This window comes from Uranotaenia lowii, chromosome 3 (assembly GCF_029784155.1).
Source record: "Uranotaenia lowii strain MFRU-FL chromosome 3, ASM2978415v1, whole genome shotgun sequence".
Lineage (NCBI taxonomy): Eukaryota > Metazoa > Arthropoda > Insecta > Diptera > Culicidae > Uranotaenia > Uranotaenia lowii.
Window position 1 is genome coordinate 146,433,379 of NC_073693.1, and position 21,312 is coordinate 146,454,690.

Genomic DNA, 21,312 nt, shown 5'->3' on the forward strand with positions numbered 1-21,312 from the left:
CTGTGCAAAAATCTCAAATACAATCGTGCATATCATGTCATATTTAACAATATTCCTTCCTTTTGAAACTATCATTGTTAGATTGATTTTTAAACAGAAAAATCGTTCATACATCTTCAGCAATTTCAAATTTCAAAGACTATTTTTGTATAAAACCTATCTTATTATATCTCATGACATGACAAGATGGATGGACACTAGTGGAAATCGGTTTAGGAGTTTAAACAAACGGGCTAGGAAAAAATCGTCCCAATCCTCAATCCACAATAAATAAATTTTTAAAAGCCCAGGAACATTTAAAACATTAATCCTTATTTTAAGTTACAGTATGTTATTGGTGTTTTACATTGTGAAATATTCAAGTTTCTTATGCATTTCAAAAAAAAAATCTCTTCTGAATACGAAAAAGCACCCAACATTCGTTTACTCAATTGTAAAATACATTTCTGGATTTTTTTAGCATGTGTTTTCGTGAAGTAGTTCTGGTACTGGTTCGTGGGTACAAAAAGTTTGCTTTGGCAAGTGTTTTTTTGTGCAACTGACAGTGACTTTCTCTGGTTCGTGACTATCGTGAGTAGAAATAATTTTTCTCAACAAAAACTAAACCAAATTTACTAAAACGTTGTATCATAATGCCGATGGGATGTAACCACTTCAAGATCCCGCAAGCTCCGACGTGATGATTGTGGTTATGTGTATCGAAAATGGTTCGTTTAAACAGAAACCTTGTGGGGTAAAACATTGGTTGTGTAAAGCGTTTTTTGTTTTTAGTTCTTGAATGCTTCTTACTGAATGGGCATAATAATCAAGTTTGAAGAATAAGCACCATATTCTAATTACCAATTTCAACGAATCTGAATGTTATTTTCAAAAACTTATGGTCGTATTGTGATTAGTGGTCATATCATGCTGGTATGGAAAAATTAATATATATAATTCTGGCAACCCTGCTCTGGTCAACACTCGCTTGCTTTAGCCGCTCCGATTTTGCATCAATTTATACCCGTAGAACTGACCCAACTGCGCCGTTCCACCTGGGAAAATCGAGATAAGCACATATCTGGCCAACTACGCTCATCGTGATATCACCGCTGGTTTGGAATGGTATGTAAAACACATTCTAAATTTACGCTGGTTTGATAGTGGTCGATAGAGCGCGCCCCCCACCCGCCCACTGCTCTCGCCACCTTGCACCAAGCCCTCCAACCACGGTAAGATACTCGATCGACGTACCAATTTCCCTGCTGCTCTGCTTCTGTTGCTCACTACCCTCTGCTGTTGCTGCTGCTGCTGCTGTTAAAAAAATCCTTCAAGAAATCAAACATACATTGAATCGTAAAGTGCCCTACAAAGATATATGTAGAACTTCGATCTGCTACCAAATAAAAACTCCTCATCGCTTGTTGTTTTTATTCGGATCCGTCACACCCCGCTCCTGCTAAACCACCGTCCTGTCATCATAGAACGACCAAAGCTTGAACCCGAGGAAAACTCCTGACGTTAAGGTTAGCTCAATACCTGCCCTACATAAACCAAGAAGAGCAAAACCTGAACCCAACATCACATGGAATAGACGTTTGGCCGCAACACATAAGGTGAGCACGAGACCTATTGTTTGAGTTGCTTGGAAGTCATTCGTGAAACAACACAGCTTCTGACAGAACTCTGTCAATTTTTTGTGATCACAGCGCCATCTGCATCTCAGATTTGCAAGCCTCAAGATATTTGAATTCCGTGTTGCCATAATGACGGAAGACAAAATGAATCAAAAAATATTGTCTAAAATGGGTCATAAGTTTGACGAGATCACCGACCAGATAATACGAAGTCAGGAGTTTATGTCCACTCTTGTTGACAAAACACTAGCTAAATTGCAGGTCCTTAGCGATGAAATACTTGCGCTTAAGCGGGAAAATGTTGCTTTGAAAAAAGAACTCTCAGCATCATTTGGTGTAACTAAAACCCTCGAAGATCGTTTTCAAATTCTGGAGTCTCTGGTTAGTAATCAAGAGAAAGCCTCTGTTGCAAACAACATTATTATCACTGGTGTTCCTGTTATGAGCGATGAAATATTACCCGAAGTGGTTAAAAAGACTCTATCAACTTTCAGTAGTAATATTCAAGAAGGCTCTGTTGTTTCATGCGAAAGATTCAAATCTACTTTGTCAACTAAAAACAAACCCCCAATTCGTGTAATTTTGAAAGATCCTGTCACTAAATTCAAAATCTTAGAAGACAAGCGTAAATATGGGCGTATTCATGTCAGCGAACTGGAGAAAAATGTTTCGCATGTACAACAAGGAGATGCCTATGTCTCTGTTCGTAGTGAAATTACTCCTGTGGTTCATGGACTGCTACAAGAATTGCGATGCAAACAGAACCAGCTAAATATTGCGTACGTTTGGATTGGCATTGATGGAAACATTCTTTTGAAGAAAACTCCAACATGCAAACCTATTGTTGTTCGATCACGTTCGGATTTGAGGAAAGTCATACCTCAATAAAATAACAAAAATCATTCATACTGAACTTCAGCAAATATGACGGATGAATTGCTTACAAATGAAAGTTTAAATATCTTTAGTGATTCTGTAGGTTCTATTCCGCAAAACTGTGCATACAAAAACGCTTATTTACTGCAGATAAATATTCGAGGAATGAATAACTTGGAGAAATTTGATTCATTCAAAATACTTCTGGAGAACTTAAATATAAACGTAGATGTTATAGTTATTAGTGAAACCTGGATTAAACGTGTGAACGCTGCACTATATAACTTACCAGGATACAAAGCTAATTTTTCTTCTCGCTGTGGCAATGGCGGTGGTCTAGCGATATATGTGAGAGACGATATAAAATTCAACTTGAAATGTAACACTGAAGATGATGGATATCATCATATTGAAGTTGACCTGACCTTGCATGGTGAACAGATAGCTGTTCATGGAATCTACAGACCTCCAGACTACAGTTTTTCCAGATTTCTAAACCAAATTGAACCCATTTTTTCCGAAGCAGACTCCGGTAAACCTATTTTCGTCTTGGGTGACCTAAATGTCCCAGTCAATAGAGAAAACGAAAATTGTGTTCTACAGTACCAAAGTCTCCTGAACTGTTACGGTTTGGCTGTCTCAAATACTATAGTTACAAGACCCGCAAGCAATAATTTGCTAGACCACAGCATCGTACGTTTCAACGACTTAAATGCCATAACTAACTACACATTTGAGTGTGATATCAGCGACCACAGGCCCATCCTTACTGTATATAGCAATAAGAAACAAGCAGCGGGAGTTAAACTCTTATCGCGAAGCTATATTAATCGAGAAAATCTTCAGAGAGACTTTTCCGACTTCCTCAGGAATTCAAACTTCCAGAATCAAGACCCGAACTCTACACTACAATCTATTGGAGAACACTACCAAAAACTGCTTGAAAAACATACAAGTATCTCTACAGCCACAGTACGGATGAAAAAAGTATGTCCATGGATGACCCTAGAAGTATGGCATCTTTTGAAAACCAGAGACAAGATTTTACGGAAATGGAGGAGAAATCCTGGAAACCTTCAGTTAACCGAACAAACGAAACAAATTAATAAAAAACTACAGAGCGTTAAAAGAAAGACAAAATCTGAATATTACGAACAACAAATGAATACTAACAACATGAAAATTATGTGGAAAAGGATTAACGAAATGATTGGGAAAGATTCCAAGCCTGAAAATTTGTCATTAAATATAAATGGACGAATAGTGGAGAACTCTTCAGTTGTGGCAAACGCATTCAATATCTTCTTCACTTCCATCGGAACCCATCTAGCAAGTCAACATAATTCTACTGGCAATATTGATGAGCATCATACAATCGAGCGGATTAGAAACAGCATATTTCTTCGCCCGTCGACTATCCAAGAAGTTATCGCAATAATATTGAATCTAGATCCTACTAAGGCGGCTGGAGTAGATCGTTTCCCGGTGTCAGCATTACAAACTCATCACATGGAACTAGCCCCAATCCTATCATCATCATTTAATGAAAGTGTGTGTATGGCTGAGTATCCCGAAGTTTTGAAACTCGCTGCAGTCCATCCTGTGTTCAAATCTGGTGACCCTAAAGAACTGAATAGCTATCGACCTATTTCAGTTCTGTCTGCTTTCAGTAAAGTTTACGAAAAACTAATCGCGACAAGACTAATAGAGTTTCTCCAAAGTGAAAACTTCTTGTATAAACACCAACATGGTTTTCGTAAAGGAGGATCCACTGAAATTGCCGTCCTAGAGTTAGTAAACAGTATTTCTCACAACATGGACAGGAAAAAGGAAATTGCTGCAACTCTATTTCTTGATTTATCGAAAGCTTTCGATACGATAGACCATAGTTTATTGCTAAAAAAGTTAGAGGCGTATGGAATTAGGGGACTAGCAAACGACTTTATGCGAAGTTATCTACAAAATCGTCAACAACTGGTCAAAATCAATAACACTTTAAGTGATAAGCTATCTATAACTGTAGGGGTACCCCAAGGTAGCAACCTAGGTCCATTGTTATTTTTAATTTACGTAAATGATCTAGCAAAACTTTCTCTATTTGGAATTCCGAGGCTTTTTGCAGATGATACAGTTTTAGAATACTCGAATCGCGATGTAGAAACTTTAATACGAGAAATGGAGAATGATCTGAATGTTTTGGATAAATATCTGCAAAACAACTTACTCACTTTAAATGCCGCTAAAACGAAATACGTTATTTATCGTGGAATTAAAACTAAATTGCCGCCACACTCACCACTTATTCACAAGAAAAATATAATTGAAGAAGTGTCTAGTTTTAAATATTTGGGAGTGTGCCTAGATAACCGATTAACATGGAAACCACATATTTTGAATCTGATAAAAAACTGTGCTCCAATCTGTGGAATAATACGTAAATTATCTTACTTCATGCCAAGGCATGCTTTGCTAAAGCTTTACAATAGTTTCGTGCATAGTAGGTATACTTACGCTATAAGTGCTTGGGGACATACCAATGTAACAAACCTATCAACCCTAAAAGTTCAGCAGAATAGATGCATAAAATCAATCTACAAACTTCCCCACATGCATCCTACATTGGAATTGTATAAAATGCCTGGGCACAATATTCTACCGATAAACTGTTTGAGAGATCTGAAAACTTTAACCATAATGCACCGAATTGTGAAGATAAAGGACATTCACCATAACTTCAATGTCCAACATGTCAGCCATAACCACAACACCCGATCTACTGACAGATTAGTAGTAGAAAATGCATCAACAAGAGTCGGAGAGAGAAGAATAGCTTCAACAGGACCTATATTGTATAATCGCTTAAGTAGAGATATCCAAATGAGTGAAAATGTACCTATATTCAAAACTCGAGTGAAAAATTACATGAAAAATAATTTAGAGCGGTTAATGTAAGCATCGTAAAACTAAGTTCTGAAATGTCCACTTGGACCGAAACCTTTTAGAGGAACGTAAGTTCATTAAGGTTTCTTACTCAATTATTACCTCAAAGAAATAAATGCTAAGTTAAGTAAAAAAAAAAAAAAAAATATGTTTTTTTTTTGTTCGGGTGATCGCTATAGCATTCTCGGCATGCTGCGACCAGATAAATATTTAGCACTTATTTGTGGGCCTTTTAAATATTCGCGAAGAATTTTATGTTATGAAGACAAGTATCCTTTTAAAGTGGTAAAGAGGTAAGATGTGAAAAAGTGTAACCTTTTTTTTATATTCATATGTTTAAAATAGCTTAACTCTATTATAGGGTTCAGAGGGGGGTCAGACAAGACATCGAACGATCGGAAGACTGATATACAATGGATTGTGGGTTTAAGCCAGCCGTAGTATCTCGACAAATTTAGAATCATGAGAAGGTTACTTAAGAACCTTTTCAGAATTCTTTATTTGTTTCGAACAGTTGGAAGGGAGTGAGATGAGTCAAACCTGTCCCAAGCCAGTGGTAACGGACCCCTTGGTTGTGCTGCAATTATTGTTCATGAGTTAAGCATGAACAATATTTGAATATGCGATCGAGACTTCCCGTACCGCCTCGGGTCGAAAGACCTATCAGCCACTGGTGGGTTCTCATACATACATACATACATACATGTGTTTTCGTGAATAAGTTCTAGTCTATGAAAAAAATTATGAGACAAGAATTTGTCATTTGATAAGCCCAAAGATAAGGTATCCCAAACTTATGAGAAATGATAGGCCGGATTATGGCGGGAGTAAGGGCAACATAAAATATTCAAATGTTTATCTGCATAAATCAGTAATATAAAATTTACTTATTTACAGGAGGATTAGAAACGATAGGATAGTGATCAACAAAGTAATTAGGATGTCTCATTAGACTGAGTCGATTTGCGGTCATTTTTGAATTTCTCAAACCCTGGGGTCTAAAAAGCTTCGTTTCGTTTCAAAACTCATCCATGATTTTTGCATAATTTTGAAGTGATGTTTACATGAACAAATCAGAACTTTTAAGTTTGTATGGTAAAATTAATTATTTTGTACCGAAAGTTAAATTTCAATCCTAAAATTCAAATTTACTCATGTGAACATTACTTCAAAATTCTGCAAAAATCATAAATGAGTTTTGAACGAAAACGTAGTATTTTAGACCTCAGGGTTTTAGGAATTCAAAAATGTCCCCAAATCGAATCAGGCTAGTATCTCATATTAAATTGCAGAAGCTTTCAAATGTTGTAGAAAATCATTGATTTGCTAGTAAATATGAATAGATAGTTTTAAGTGCATTTTGAACTCTGTATTTTATACTTTCTTACACCATGAGTTTTCTGACAATCAAAAAAGGACATCTAAATATGACACTTTATTATTACAGACCCCGTTCGAATTTGGCAACTTTCTCAACTTTTTTTTTACTTATTTAAAAAAAAAATCATTATTAGTATGTATCATTTACATAATTGTTAATGAATTTTTGATCATTTTTAGTCATTTTTCGTTTTTTCCTATCATGTGTCTGATGCATTTAGCACTATTCTTGTTGTGTTTATAATGTTGGTTTTTAATGTTTTATTTGCTTTTTCTGTCATACTCCATCATTTTCTAGTTATTTTATGTCATTTCTAGCCTTTTGTTTGTATTTGTTTTTATTTTATGAAATTTTTCATCTTTTTTGAATACTTTATATATTTTTTTTAAATTTTGTTTTTGTCACTGTAATCTATCAACATTTATGAACGTAAAATCGTATTCATGGTGTTTGTCAAAATTATATTGGTCATTTTATAGCGAAAACTATACGGTAATTTCGCTGCAAAAAACCGTTCGATTTTGGCACATGTGCCAAAATCCGATGGTGCCAAAAACGAACGGGGTCTGTACTAAATATGATGATGACGATGAACCAGCTGGAGCTGAAAATCTCTATAATAAAGATATTAAAAAAATACTAAACATTATTACAAATGGGTCTTTGCAAAAACCGTCTTCCACTGTCCATCCCTACTGGATATTTAAAGATAAAATACTATGTATCTGTTATCTTAATTCCAATTATTTTGATTAAATACAAAAAAATTAAAAATGATTTTGAGCAAAATCGCTAGATAAAATCTTTTTTTTTTTGTACTTTTGAATTAGCCACATGGGGTCAGTGAAATTATACTTTTTGTCATTGTAACCTTCATATGTGGAAAGGATCTATCTGAAAGACCCGAATTGTACCTTCTCGATGCAATATCTCTGGAATTTTTTCTAAAATGAGAAGTTCTAGAATTTATTATTTTAAGATTTTTAAAAGGAATACTAGAGTCACCTAGCACAAAAAGGACCATAAGCCGGTTAGGGAGAATCGATTTTCATAAACTATAGCAGTTTTAAATTGTCCAAATGTCTGCTATCACATGCATCTTAAATTTTGGTCATGATTTTTGTGGTCTTCAGGAACCGAAAATAAAGACAAAATGACCTTCAAAAACGGGTGTTATCCAATAAAGTTAACTCGTTTAGCTGGAGTCATGTTGAAAAATTTTTAAATGACATTAATTCAGATAGATTAAAATCTCATATTTAAATAATAAAGATGCTTGGTTTTGCAGACCGCAGTTGGTTATTTCAAAAGCTCATAAGAAAAATTCAATGATTTAATATCTGTATTTTATGAGAATAGGGAATTTTGATTACACAAATTGCTTTTCGATTCGATTACATTCACTTCCAATCGAAGTGATACAGTTAATTTTTTTTCCTCTGATTTACGTACTGCGTAAAAAACGCATAAAAATCCGTGTGAATTCTCGAAAACCGCGTAAAAATACCGCGCTGAATGCTGAAAGTCATCTAAAAAACTTTTGAAGTTGGGACCAGGGGGAGGTCTCAGATCTAAGGTTTCAGGTCTTCAGGTCTCAGGTTACAGGTCTCAGGTATCAGGTTTAAAGTCTCTGGTCTCAGGTCTCAGGTTTCAGGTTTCAGGTTTCAGGTCTCGGGTCTCAGGTCTCAAGTCTCAAGTCTCAGGTCTCTGGTCTCAGGTTTCAAGTCTCAGGTCTCAAGTCTCAGGTATCAGGTCTCATTTCTCAGTTCTTAGGTCTCAGATCTCAGGTCTCAGGTCTCAGGTCTCAGGTTTCAAGTCTCAGGTCTCAGGTCTCAGGGCTCAGGTCTCACGTCTCAGGTCTCAGGTTTCAGGTCTCGGGTCTCAGGTCTTAGATCTCATGTCTCAGATCTCAGATCTCAGGACTCAGGTCTCAGTTCTCAGATCTGAAATTTAAATTTTTTGATATTTCATTTTCATAACGAATTATATTTGAGCGAAACACCCTTCTTTTGGCCTGGAAGTTAATTTCTTAGGAGCAGTAAGAACCTTTCCAAATTTCCTTAAAAAACTTAGACAGTTCAAGAAAAGTCGATCAGTAGTTTTGGTTCTCCAGCAAAAATTGAAATTCGGCTAAATTTGGCCATATTCGGGTTATTAAACTTTTTTTAGCAGAATGTCTCTGTTAATCGTATCCACAATATGAAAAATTGTAAAACAGAACAATTTTGCAAAAGTCAGAAAACTTTATTTTCTAGCTTTATAGATCGATATTTTTCATAGCGATTCATAGCGGTGAATCTCATGGGCAAACAAAAATTTCGACTAAAGGCACAGGTAATTCACAAATGCATTTTTAAAATCATGACGGTCTTTTATTTCTTACTTTTTTTTTCTTACAAATTTTAATGTTATTTTTTTCATTTTTGTAAGTTATTGTTATTTTCTCATTATTGTCTTTTTCGTAATTTTTGTAGCTTTTGAAAAAAAAAAATTGTAATTTTTGTAATTTCTGAAATTTTTATAACGTTTATAATTTTTGTTATTTTTATAATATCTGTAATAATTGTAATTTTTGTGGTTTTTGAAATTTTTGTAATTTTGTAATTTTTGTAATTTTTGTAATTTTTGTAATTTTTGTAATTTTCGTAATTTTTGTAATTTTTGTAATTTTTGTAATTTTTGTAATTTTTGTAATTTTTGTAATTTTTGTAATTTTTGTAATTTTTGTAATTTTTGTAATTTTTGTAATTTTTGTAATTTTTCTAATTTTTGTAATTTTTGTAATTTTTGTAATTTTTGTAATTTTTGTAATTTTTGTAATTTTTGTAATTTTTGTCATTTTTGTAATTTTTGTAATTTTTGTAATTTTTGTAATTTTTGTAATTTTTGTAATTTTTGTAATTTTTGTAATTTTTGTAATTTTTGTAATTTTTGTGATTTTTGTAATTTTTGTAATTTTTGTAATTTTTGAAATTTTTGAAATTTTTGTAATTTTTGTAATTTTTGTAAATTTTGTAATTTTTGTAATTTTTTTAATTTTTGTAATTTTTGTAATTTTTGTAATTTTTGTAATTTTTGTAATTTTTGTAATTTTTGTAATTTTTGTAATTTTTGTAATTTTTGTAATTTTTGTATTTTTTTTTAAATTTTGTAATTTTTGTTATTTTTGTAATTTTTGTATTTTTTGTAATTTTTGTAATTTTTGTAATTTTTGTAATTTTTGTAATTTTTGTAATTTTTGTAATTTTTGTAATTTTTGTAATTTTTGTAATTTTTGTAGTTTTTGTAATTTTTGTAATTTTTGTAATTTTTGTAATTTTTGTAATTTTTGTAATTTTTGTAATTTTTGTAATTTTTGTAATTTTTGTAATTTTTGTAATCTTTGTAATTTTTGTAATTTTTGTAATTTTTGTAATTTTTGTAATTTTTGTAATTTTTGTAATTTTTGTAATTTTTGTAATTTTTGTAATTTTTGTAATTTTTGTAATTTTTGTAATTTTTGTAATTTTTGTTATTTTTGTAATTTTTGTAATTTTTGTCATTTTTGTAATTTTTGTAATTTTTGTAATTTTTGTAATTTTTGTAATTTTTGTAATTTTTGTAATTTTTGTAATTTTTGTAATTTTTGTAATTTTTGTAATTTTTGTAATTTTTGTAATTTCTGTAATTTTTTTAATTTTTGTAATTTTTGTAATTTTTGTAGTTTTTGTAATTTTTGTAATTTTTGTAATTTTTGTAATTTTTGTAATTTTTGTAATTTTTGTAATTTTTGTAATTTTTGTAATTTTTGTAATTTTTGTAATTTTTGGTAATTTTTGTATATATTGTAATTTTTGTAATTTTTGTAATTTTTGTAATTTTTGTAATTTTTTTCCTTTTTTGTAATTTTTATCATTTTTGTCATTTTTGTCATTTTTGTCATTTTTGTCATTTTTGTCATTTTTGTCATTTTTGTTATTTTTGTCATTTTTGTCATTTTTGTCATTTTTGTCATTTTTGTCATTTTTGTCATTTTTGTCATTTTTGTCATTTTTGTCATTTTTGTCATTTTTGTCATTTTTGTCATTTTTGTCATTTTTGTCATTTTTGTCATTTTTGTCATTTTTGTCATTTTTGTCATTTTTGTCATTTTTGTCATTTTTGTCATTTTTGTCATTTTTGTCATTTTTGTCATTTTTGTCATTTTTGTCATTTTTGTCATTTTTGTCATTTTTGTCATTTTTGTCATTTTTGTCATTTTTGTCATTTTTGTCATTTTTGTCATTTTTGTCATTTTTGTCATTTTTGTCATTTTTGTCATTTTTGTCATTTTTGTCATTTTTGTCATTTTTGTCATTTTTGTCATTTTTGTCATTTTTGTCATTTTTGTCATTTTTGTCATTTTTGTCATTTTTGTCATTTTTGTCATTTTTGTCATTTTTGTCATTTTTGTCATTTTTGTCATTTTTGTCATTTTTGTCATTTTTGTCATTTTTGTCATTTTTGTCATTTTTGTCATTTTTGTCATTTTTGTCATTTTTGTCATTTTTGTCATTTTTGTCATTTTTGTCATTTTTGTCATTTTTGTCATTTTTGTCATTTTTGTCATTTTTGTCATTTTTGTCATTTTTGTCATTTTTGTCATTTTTGTCATTTTTGTCATTTTTGTCATTTTTGTCATTTTTGTCATTTTTGTCATTTTTGTCATTTTTGTCATTTTTGTCATTTTTGTCATTTTTGTCATTTTTGTCATTTTTGTCATTTTTGTCATTTTTGTCATTTTTGTCATTTTTGTCATTTTTGTCATTTTTGTCATTTTTGTCATTTTTGTCATTTTTGTCATTTTTGTCATTTTTGTCATTTTTGTCATTTTTGTCATTTTTGTCATTTTTGTCATTTTTGTCATTTTTGTCATTTTTGTCATTTTTGTCATTTTTGTCATTTTTGTCATTTTTGTCATTTTTGTCATTTTTGTCATTTTTGTCATTTTTGTCATTTTTGTCATTTTTGTCATTTTTGTCATTTTTGTCATTTTTGTCATTTTTGTCATTTTTGTCATTTTTGTCATTTTTGTCATTTTTGTCATTTTTGTCATTTTTGTCATTTTTGTCATTTTTGTCATTTTTGTCATTTTTGTCATTTTTGTCATTTTTGTCATTTTTGTCATTTTTGTCATTTTTGTCATTTTTGTCATTTTTGTCATTTTTGTCATTTTTGTCATTTTTGTCATTTTTGTCATTTTTGTCATTTTTGTCATTTTTGTCATTTTTGTCATTTTTGTCATTTTTGTCATTTTTGTCATTTTTGTCATTTTTGTCATTTTTGTCATTTTTGTCATTTTTGTCATTTTTGTCATTTTTGTCATTTTTGTCATTTTTGTCATTTTTGTCATTTTTGTCATTTTTGTCATTTTTGTCATTTTTGTCATTTTTGTCATTTTTGTCATTTTTGTCATTTTTGTCATTTTTGTCATTTTTGTCATTTTTGTCATTTTTGTCATTTTTGTCATTTTTGTCATTTTTGTCATTTTTGTCATTTTTGTCATTTTTGTCATTTTTGTCATTTTTGTCATTTTTGTCATTTTTGTCATTTTTGTCATTTTTGTCATTTTTGTCATTTTTGTCATTTTTGTCATTTTTGTCATTTTTGTCATTTTTGTCATTTTTGTCATTTTTGTCATTTTTGTCATTTTTGTCATTTTTGTCATTTTTGTCATTTTTGTCATTTTTGTCATTTTTGTCATTTTTGTCATTTTTGTCATTTTTGTCATTTTTGTCATTTTTGTCATTTTTGTCATTTTTGTCATTTTTGTCATTTTTGTCATTTTTGTCATTTTTGTCATTTTTGTCATTTTTGTCATTTTTGTCATTTTTGTCATTTTTGTCATTTTTGTCATTTTTGTCATTTTTGTCATTTTTGTCATTTTTGTCATTTTTGTCATTTTTGTCATTTTTGTCATTTTTGTCATTTTTGTCATTTTTGTCATTTTTGTCATTTTTGTCATTTTTGTCATTTTTGTCATTTTTGTCATTTTTGTCATTTTTGTCATTTTTGTCATTTTTGTCATTTTTGTCATTTTTGTTATTTTTGTAATTTTTGTCATTTTTGTCATTTTTGTCATTTTTGTCATTTTTGTCATTTTTGTCATTTTTGTCATTTTGGTCATTTTTGTTATTTTTGTCATTTTTGTCATTTTTGTCATTTTTGTCATTTTTGTCATTTTTGTCATTTTTGTCATTTTTGTCATTTTTGTTATTTTTGTCATTTTTGTCATTTTTGTCATTTTTGTCATTTTTGTCATTTTTGTCATTTTTGTCATTTTTGTCATTTTTGTCATTTTTGTCATTTTTGTCATTTTTTGTCATTTTTGTCATTTTTGTCATTTTTGTCATTTTTGTCATTTTTGTCATTTTTGTTATTTTTGTCATTTTTGTCATTTTTGTCATTTTTGTCATTTTTGTCATTTTTGTCATTTTTGTCATTTTTGTCATTTTTGTCATTTTTGTCATTTTTGTCATTTTTGTCATTTTTGTCATTTTTGTCATTTTGTCATTTTTGTCATTTTTGTCATTTTTGTCATTTTTGTCATTTTTGTCATTTTTGTCATTTTTGTCATTTTTGTCATTTTGTCATTTTTGTCATTTTTGTCATTTTTGTCATTTTTGTCATTTTTGTCATTTTTGTCATTTTTGTCATTTTTGTCATTTTTGTCATTTTTGTCATTTTTGTCATTTTTGTCATTTTTGTCATTTTGTCATTTTTGTCATTTTTGTCATTTTTGTCATTTTTGTCATTTTTGTCATTTTTGTCATTTTTGTCATTTTTGTCATTTTTGTCATTTTTGTCATTTTTGTCATTTTTGTCATTTTTGTCATTTTTGTCATTTTTGTCATTTTTGTCATTTTTGTCATTTTTGTCATTTGTCATTTTTGTCATTTTTGTCATTTTTGTCATTTTTGTCATTTTTGTCATTTTTGTCATTTTTGTCATTTTTGTCATTTTTGTCATTTTTGTCATTTTTGTCATTTTTGTCATTTTTGTCATTTTTGTCATTTTTGTCATTTTTGTCATTTTTGTCATTTTTGTCATTTTTGTCATTTTTGTCATTTTGTCATTTTTGTCATTTTTGTCATTTTTGTCATTTTTGTCATTTTTGTCATTTTTGTCATTTTTGTCATTTTTGTCATTTTTGTCATTTTTGTCATTTTTGTCATTTTTGTCATTTTTGTCATTTTTGTCATTTTTGTCATTTTGTCATTTTTGTCATTTTGTCATTTTTGTCATTTTTGTCATTTTTGTCATTTTTGTCATTTTTGTCATTTTTGTCATTTTTGTCATTTTTGTCATTTTTGTCATTTTTGTCATTTTTGTCATTTTGTCATTTTTGTCATTTTTGTCATTTTTGTCATTTTTGTCATTTTGTCATTTTTGTCATTTTTGTCATTTTTGTCATTTTTGTCATTTTTGTCATTTTTGTCATTTTTGTCATTTTTGTCATTTTTGTCATTTTTGTCATTTTTGTCATTTTTGTCATTTTTGTCATTTTTGTCATTTTGTCATTTTTGTCATTTTTGTCATTTTTGTCATTTTTGTCATTTTTGTCATTTTTGTCATTTTTGTCATTTTTGTCATTTTTGTCATTTTTGTCATTTTTGTCATTTTTGTCATTTTTGTCATTTTTGTCATTTTTGTCATTTTTGTCATTTTTGTCATTTTTGTCATTTTGTCATTTTTGTAATTTTTGTCATTTTTGTCATTTTTGTCATTTTTGTCATTTTTGTCATTTTTGTCATTTTGTCATTTTTGTCATTTTTGTCATTTTTGTCATTTTTGTCATTTTTGTCATTTTTGTCATTTTGTCATTTTTGTCATTTTTGTCATTTTTGTCATTTTTGTCATTTTTGTCATTTTTGTCATTTTTGTCATTTTTGTCATTTTGTCATTTTTGTCATTTTTGTCATTTTTGTCATTTTTGTCATTTTTGTCATTTTTGTCATTTTTGTCATTTTTGTCATTTTTGTCATTTTTGTCATTTTTGTCATTTTTGTCATTTTTGTCATTTTTGTCATTTTTGTCATTTTTGTCATTTTTGTCATTTTTGTCATTTTTGTCATTTTTGTCATTTTTGTCATTTTTGTCATTTTTGTCATTTTTGTCATTTTTGTCATTTTTGTCATTTTGTCATTTTTGTCATTTTTGTCATTTTTGTCATTTTTGTCATTTTTGTCATTTTTGTCATTTTTGTCATTTTTGTCATTTTTGTCATTTTGTCATTTTTGTCATTTTTGTTATTTTTGTCATTTTTGTCATTTTTGTCATTTTTGTCATTTTTGTCATTTTTGTCATTTTTGTCATTTTTGTCATTTTGGTCATTTTGGTCATTTTTGTTATTTTTGTCATTTTTGTCATTTTTGTCATTTTTGTCATTTTTGTCATTTTGTCATTTTTGTCATTTTGTCATTTTTGTCATTTTTGTCATTTTTGTCATTTTTGTCATTTTTGTCATTTTTGTCATTTTTGTCATTTTTGTCATTTTTGTCATTTTTGTCATTTTTGTCATTTTTGTCATTTTTGTCATTTTTGTCATTTTTGTCATTTTTGTCATTTTTGTCATTTTTGTCATTTTTGTCATTTTTGTCATTTTTGTCATTTTTGTCATTTTTGTCATTTTTGTCATTTTTGTCATTTTTGTCATTTTTGTCATTTTTGTCATTTTTGTCATTTTTGTCATTTTTGTCATTTTTGTCATTTTTGTCATTTTTGTCATTTTTGTCATTTTTGTCATTTTTGTCATTTTTGTCATTTTTGTCATTTTTGTCATTTTTGTCATTTTTGTCATTTTTGTCATTTTTGTCATTTTTGTCATTTTGTCATTTTTGTCATTTTTGTCATTTTTGTCATTTTTGTCATTTTTGTCATTTTTGTCATTTTTGTCATTTTTTGTCGTTTTTGTCATTTTTGTCATTTTTGTCATTTTTGTCATTTTGGTCATTTTTGTTATTTTTGTCATTTTTGTCATTTTTGTCATTTTTGTCATTTTTGTCATTTTTGTCATTTTTGTCATTTTTGTTATTTTTGTCATTTTTGTCATTTTTGTCATTTTTGTCATTTTTGTCATTTTTGTCATTTTTGTCATTTTTGTCATTTTTTGTCATTTTTGTCATTTTTGTCATTTTTGTCATTTTTGTCATTTTTGTCATTTTTGTCATTTTTGTCATTTTTGTCATTTTTGTCATTTTTGTCTTTTTTGTCATTTTTGTCATTTTTGTCATTTTTGTCATTTTTGTCATTTTTGTCATTTTTGTCATTTTTGTCATTTTTGTCATTTTTGTCATTTTTGTCATTTTTGTCATTTTTGTCATTTTTGTCATTTTTGTCATTTTTGTCATTTTTGTCATTTTTGTCATTTTTGTCATTTTTGTCATGAATAACATATCAATTGTCAATCAGTTGTTATCAACAAGATAAAATCACGTATCGGTCAAACATGTAACTGATAAAAACTGGTACTGGGGCGCAGCTAATCGATAAAGTCAACAAAAACCGAAGTGGAGGGTGAGTCACAGTAATGCAAACATTCGATCGATATCCCATATTAACGCCATCGCAACGGCTCACAAATGGATCCTCCAAATGGTTTTTGCGAGGTAAGAAAAAAATGTGCTGATGCCCACAAAATTACCAACTCGATCCGTTTTCAAATGACATCACTCCGGGTGGTGTCGTATGTTTGACCGATCGGTAAAAAATCAACAAATCCGTTCAATTGAGGGAAAAGTGTCCATTAAGAATCTGCAAATGATTTGCTTATTACTCAATCTGAGCAAACGTTTCATCGGTTAATTTGAGCCATGGATTTAGTCATTTGTGCCTACTTTTGTATATTGCTCATTGATTTCAAACGGAAAATTACTTTTCTGTTGAAAGTCAATGAAATCAGAATATTAAATTCTTGAATGATTGATTGAGATGTATGAAATAAATAAATGATTGAAGTTTGATTCATGCCAAAAAATTTATGGCCGTTTGAGCTCTAGGCTTTCTAAATCTACTAAGCCATTAAACGGTTAAGTGCTATGAGGCTATTAAAAGATGTATATTTTTCATGTGTTGTGTTGAATCCATCTAATGCCATATCCGAACGTTTATCGAAATGTGAATTCTTCTCACACTTTTTTTCGGCAAACTTTTTTTTTTTTTTCAAGTGCTTATTTCGTAATCCTGCAATAAAAAACGAAAGCAACAAATTTGCTGACCCCAACCTATTTATACGTGTCGACGATTGAGTAACTTAAAATACGCCGAAGAGCATCGAAAAACCATCGTTGAAGGTGAACATTATTTATAATTTTTTTTTGCCATTTTGCATGTCCCGTCAAACTAAGTTTCCATTTCCTCTAGAACGAGAAAGCCATCCCCGAAGTGTCATTTGCTGCTAATGTTTGTTTGTTTGTTTGCTTTTGCTTTGGCAAATGCTGTTTTGACTTACGGCTGTGTTTTAGATTTTGTTTGACTCACTGTAGGAGAATGTTTTGGTATTCTTTGTAAGGTGGATGATTTTGGGGAACTGATTTAAAAATATCTTCTACATTGGTCTTGAATAATAGCGATCGATCGAACTGGTGGTCTGGGATATTTTTTTCCTAGAAAATTGGAATCCCGGAGTTAACTAGCCAGGGTATTTTTCTAGCAGGTGGTGATGATTTTCCATAACAGTTTGGAGCAGCAATAAAACAATTTAACCTTAATTGTCTACCCACCGAGATCGTTCTTCCACATATGTGGCACCCAATCTTGAATGTATCTGTATGATTTTCCCTACCATATAAATTTTCCTTCTACTAGCAAGTCTCTCGCAGTATATGTAGGATCGAATGAGTTGGTGATTTGTCTATTTTTAAATCACGAAAATCCGGCAGCCACCGAGCGTGGACTCGTTTTTCACCGCGCTATTTCCCCACTCGAAACTCGTTGGGGAAAAGGGAAAAGTCGCTGAATCAGCCGCGCCGGTATGTTTTTTTCCCTTCTTATTTTATGGGCCGGGGAAGGAAGTCTGCCTACCTCTCCGTGTGCGGTTTATTCTATTTTATTTTCTCAAATGTGAATTCAACAGCCAGTACAAGATTTCCTCGGTCGGTCCATCCAAACGCACATGGGCATCATCGCGTCATCTCGCGCCAAAAGTCGTGCAAAGAAATGTGCGTTCAGAATCTATTTTTTTATAGCCGTCGCATTAAGGATTTTCGGGGTCACGTCAAAAAAATATGAAGTAATTTTTCACTTCATTTTGGTTTGGTTTCTTCGATGGTTGATGGTTAATACTGGGGAATCCGGACAAATTCGGACGATGTGTTGCTGGGTGATGTTCTGGATTGGATCAAGGGATTATTCGTGTTTTACGATACATGCCACCAAACCATGCACCACTCCTGTGTTGGACTGTTTGGATGATGGAAGACGCAACAGGAGGGAAATCGTTTGCATCTGTCTTGTAATAAGTTTCGGAGGAAATGGATTGCATGACTCTTTTTGAAATGTATTAATGAAGTCTTCTGCCGATTTGCTTTGGTGAATCCCAAAATTATCTGTAACAAATTTGCTACATCTCAGAGAATTAAAATAATATCGATATGTCCTGTTATGGAAACTTTGAAATTATGACTATAAGTTTCTTTTGAAATGTAGGTGTTCAATTAATTTGAACACAAATTGAACCCACGTTAGTTTTAAATAAAATATCTTTGGTTTTACAACATCCTGAAAGTTGAGGATAATTTTTTTTTTATTGTATAACTAAAGGGGCAGAAGAACTTTTTCATTCGGTTGTAGTTTATAAACGTTTCAAACTTTTTTCTAAATTTTGAAACATATAAGTTTTGTCTCATTCCTATAGTTTTATATAGTTTTTGTCAAAAAAATTTTACAAATAACTGTGATATTCCAACTTAAACAAAAATAAAACTAGGTATGTATTGATCGATATGATATAGTTTTTTTTAATCAACCCCGCCTTTGGACGGGTTCATATTTCATCACTTCAACTTAACTTAGTATCATATTTTACTCAAAAAATCAACCCAAAAATCAATCATGAAGCTACCAAAATAACAATTTTCCAAAAATAGGGTCATTTCCCGATTTCTCATGTTTTTTAGATTCTCTAAGCTGTGGCTTTTGTGAACTGCTTATAAAACAGATATTAGTAGGGGAAAATATCATATATTTAAAAAAAAATTGCAGATCGCCGTTTTTTGCATTTTTTAACAGCGTGTAATTTCAAGTTTATGTGCTGCAATAGAATAGATTAACTAGAAGCGTTATTGTGGTACTAAAAAATTGTGATCTTTCGAAAGATAAAAGAGACTTGATCCTGTAATCGGGGTGCCCTAAGCTTTGGCAAAAATCATGCAAAATCTTGAGATAAAAGTTCCATTGACTTTTTTGGACACATCAGTTATAATTTCAGTGTCAGAAAAAAAGAATTCTAAAAGTTTGCTTATTTTTTTTTTCTTGGTAAAAGCACTTTTTGAGATCTTTTTATCGAGAAATTGTTGGATAAATATTATTTATAGGATCAATATTGATAATTGCGTGCTCAGCTATGATAAACATCTATTCAGATGAAAAATAAATCTTTTTGAACTCGAAGGATCAAATGAAGTCATAACAAACATTTTGGAAAACTTTTTCTTAAAAATTATTAAAGTTTACTTTTGCTTTCAAAGTATTTTTTTTTTTGTTGTTTTTGATAGGAGTTTAACCCATTTAGGTCATTCTTCCTCGATGAAAATGGTGTTTAACCCATTAGGGTCATTGGGGTGGTTTTTAGATCAGATTTTATGCAAAAGTTTGGCTTTCCGAAGGAAAGCCAGAACCTTGGTCTCTTCTTCCGGGCAGTTACTTAGAATTTCCCTTAGGCTTGTTGCAAGACGGCAGGTCTGTCTGATAAGATGGTATTGAGGACATGTAACCAAGATGTGTTTGATGGTGATTTCTGTGTCGCAGCATGGGCAGATTGGAGGGTGGCTTTTAGTCAAAAGATGTTCGTGTGTGAGGCGAGTGTGACCGATACGGAGACGGGTAAGAGCCCTTCTTTCATTTTGGGTCGGTCTGTCTGTCCATTTAACCGTGGAGTTTTTTATTTCACGCAACTTTGCATGGAGATTGGAGTTCCATTCGATGTCCCAGGATTCTTGTAGAGACCTTCTTATGAAGTTGAGGGCATCTTGTTGAGGAATGGCTATCGGCGGGGGATCCGAAAGCGTGGCTGCGGCTGCAAGTCGATCGGCGGCTTCGTTTCCGGGGATTCCGGCATGCCCCGGTACCCAGCAAAGGGTGATTTGCTTTTGGAGAGCTATTTTGGTGATGGTTGGTAGCCAAGGGTGTTTAATGTTGCCGTGTGACAAGGCGGAGAGCACACTGGCCGAATCACTGAAGATGACAGTTTTTGGATCGTATGTTTCAGCTGCTTTTAGTATTGCGAACGCCTCGGAGCTGAAGACCGAACATTGCGATGGGATAGGTAGACTTAGATTGTTGTTACCATTGTATACGCCGCTCCCGACTCGGCCGTTGTTGGTTTTGGAACCATCTGTGTATGCGTGAGGGAGGTGGCCAAATTTATGTTCCACAAGCTGTCTAAAGTGGGCTTGAATGATTGTTGGGGGATCATTTTTTTTAATAACTCGCATCAGGCTTAAATTTACTATGGGAGTTTTATCGTTCCAGAAACTAATACGAGGTTCTGGTCTGGGGCAGATCGGTGGGATTTCGTTGCCCGTCAGGTTGGAGAGAAGGGTGTTCGTTCTAGCAACCATTTGGTATTCGCTGGAGCCCCCATTTGAGAGCCAACGCACGGCTTTTGATGATAGAAGTTTAGCGATTGTGTATTTGAATGGGGTTTGGCCGCTCTCAGCCATCAGTGAACTGATTGGGCTGGTGCAGAAAGCGGAGCCAATGATTCGTATGCAGCTATTGTACAGAGGTTCCAATTTGTTGATGATTTCTGAACTAGCTCGGCTGAGTAGGCCCAGCCCGTGTAGGATTGAAGGAAGAAACCAACCGTGGAGGAAGCGAAAGAGGGAATCTCTGTGGGCGTGGCTGGTTTTGTTGGCTAGGATTTGAAGGATGGATAACTTAGCTTTGGCATTCTTTCGAATCTGGTTCAGATGAAGATTGAAGTTTAGTCGGTCATCCACCCAAATACCAAGTAGGCGGGTGGAGCGGGTCAGTGGTATTATTTGGTTGTTGATGGTGAGGTCGGGCAATTTCTTGAGTTTTCTTCGATTTGGACCGATATGTAGGAGGCAGGATTTACTGGGTGAGAACTGGAAGCCCACAGTGGGTGCCCAGTTTGCTATTTCGGTCAAGGCATCTTGGAGTCTTTTCCTGGTAGTCTTGGGAAAGGCTGATGTTGATATGAGCAGAATGTCGTCTGCGTAGACCAGAGCTTGTATGTTTGGCGGGATTTTTTGGAAGATGGAGTTGATTGCGATGAGGAATAGGGTGGGGGCCATCACT

General features: G+C 31.3%; 2 protein-coding genes across 18 annotated transcripts in view; both read right to left on the bottom strand.

Annotated features, from left to right (window-relative positions):
- The window catches only part of LOC129751442 (PDZ and LIM domain protein Zasp), a 261,468-nt gene that overhangs the window by 195,238 nt on the left and 44,918 nt on the right, over positions 1 to 21,312 (bottom strand). The window lies entirely within an intron of this gene.
- On the bottom strand, positions 1,127 to 21,308 carry LOC129752708 (uncharacterized). The gene is made up of 2 exons (XM_055748480.1): positions 19,940 to 21,308; positions 1,127 to 1,293 (listed from the first exon to the last, which is right to left on the bottom strand). The coding sequence occupies exons 1-2, from the start codon at positions 21,306 to 21,308 to the stop codon at positions 1,127 to 1,129; spliced, it is 1,536 nt and encodes a 511-aa protein (XP_055604455.1).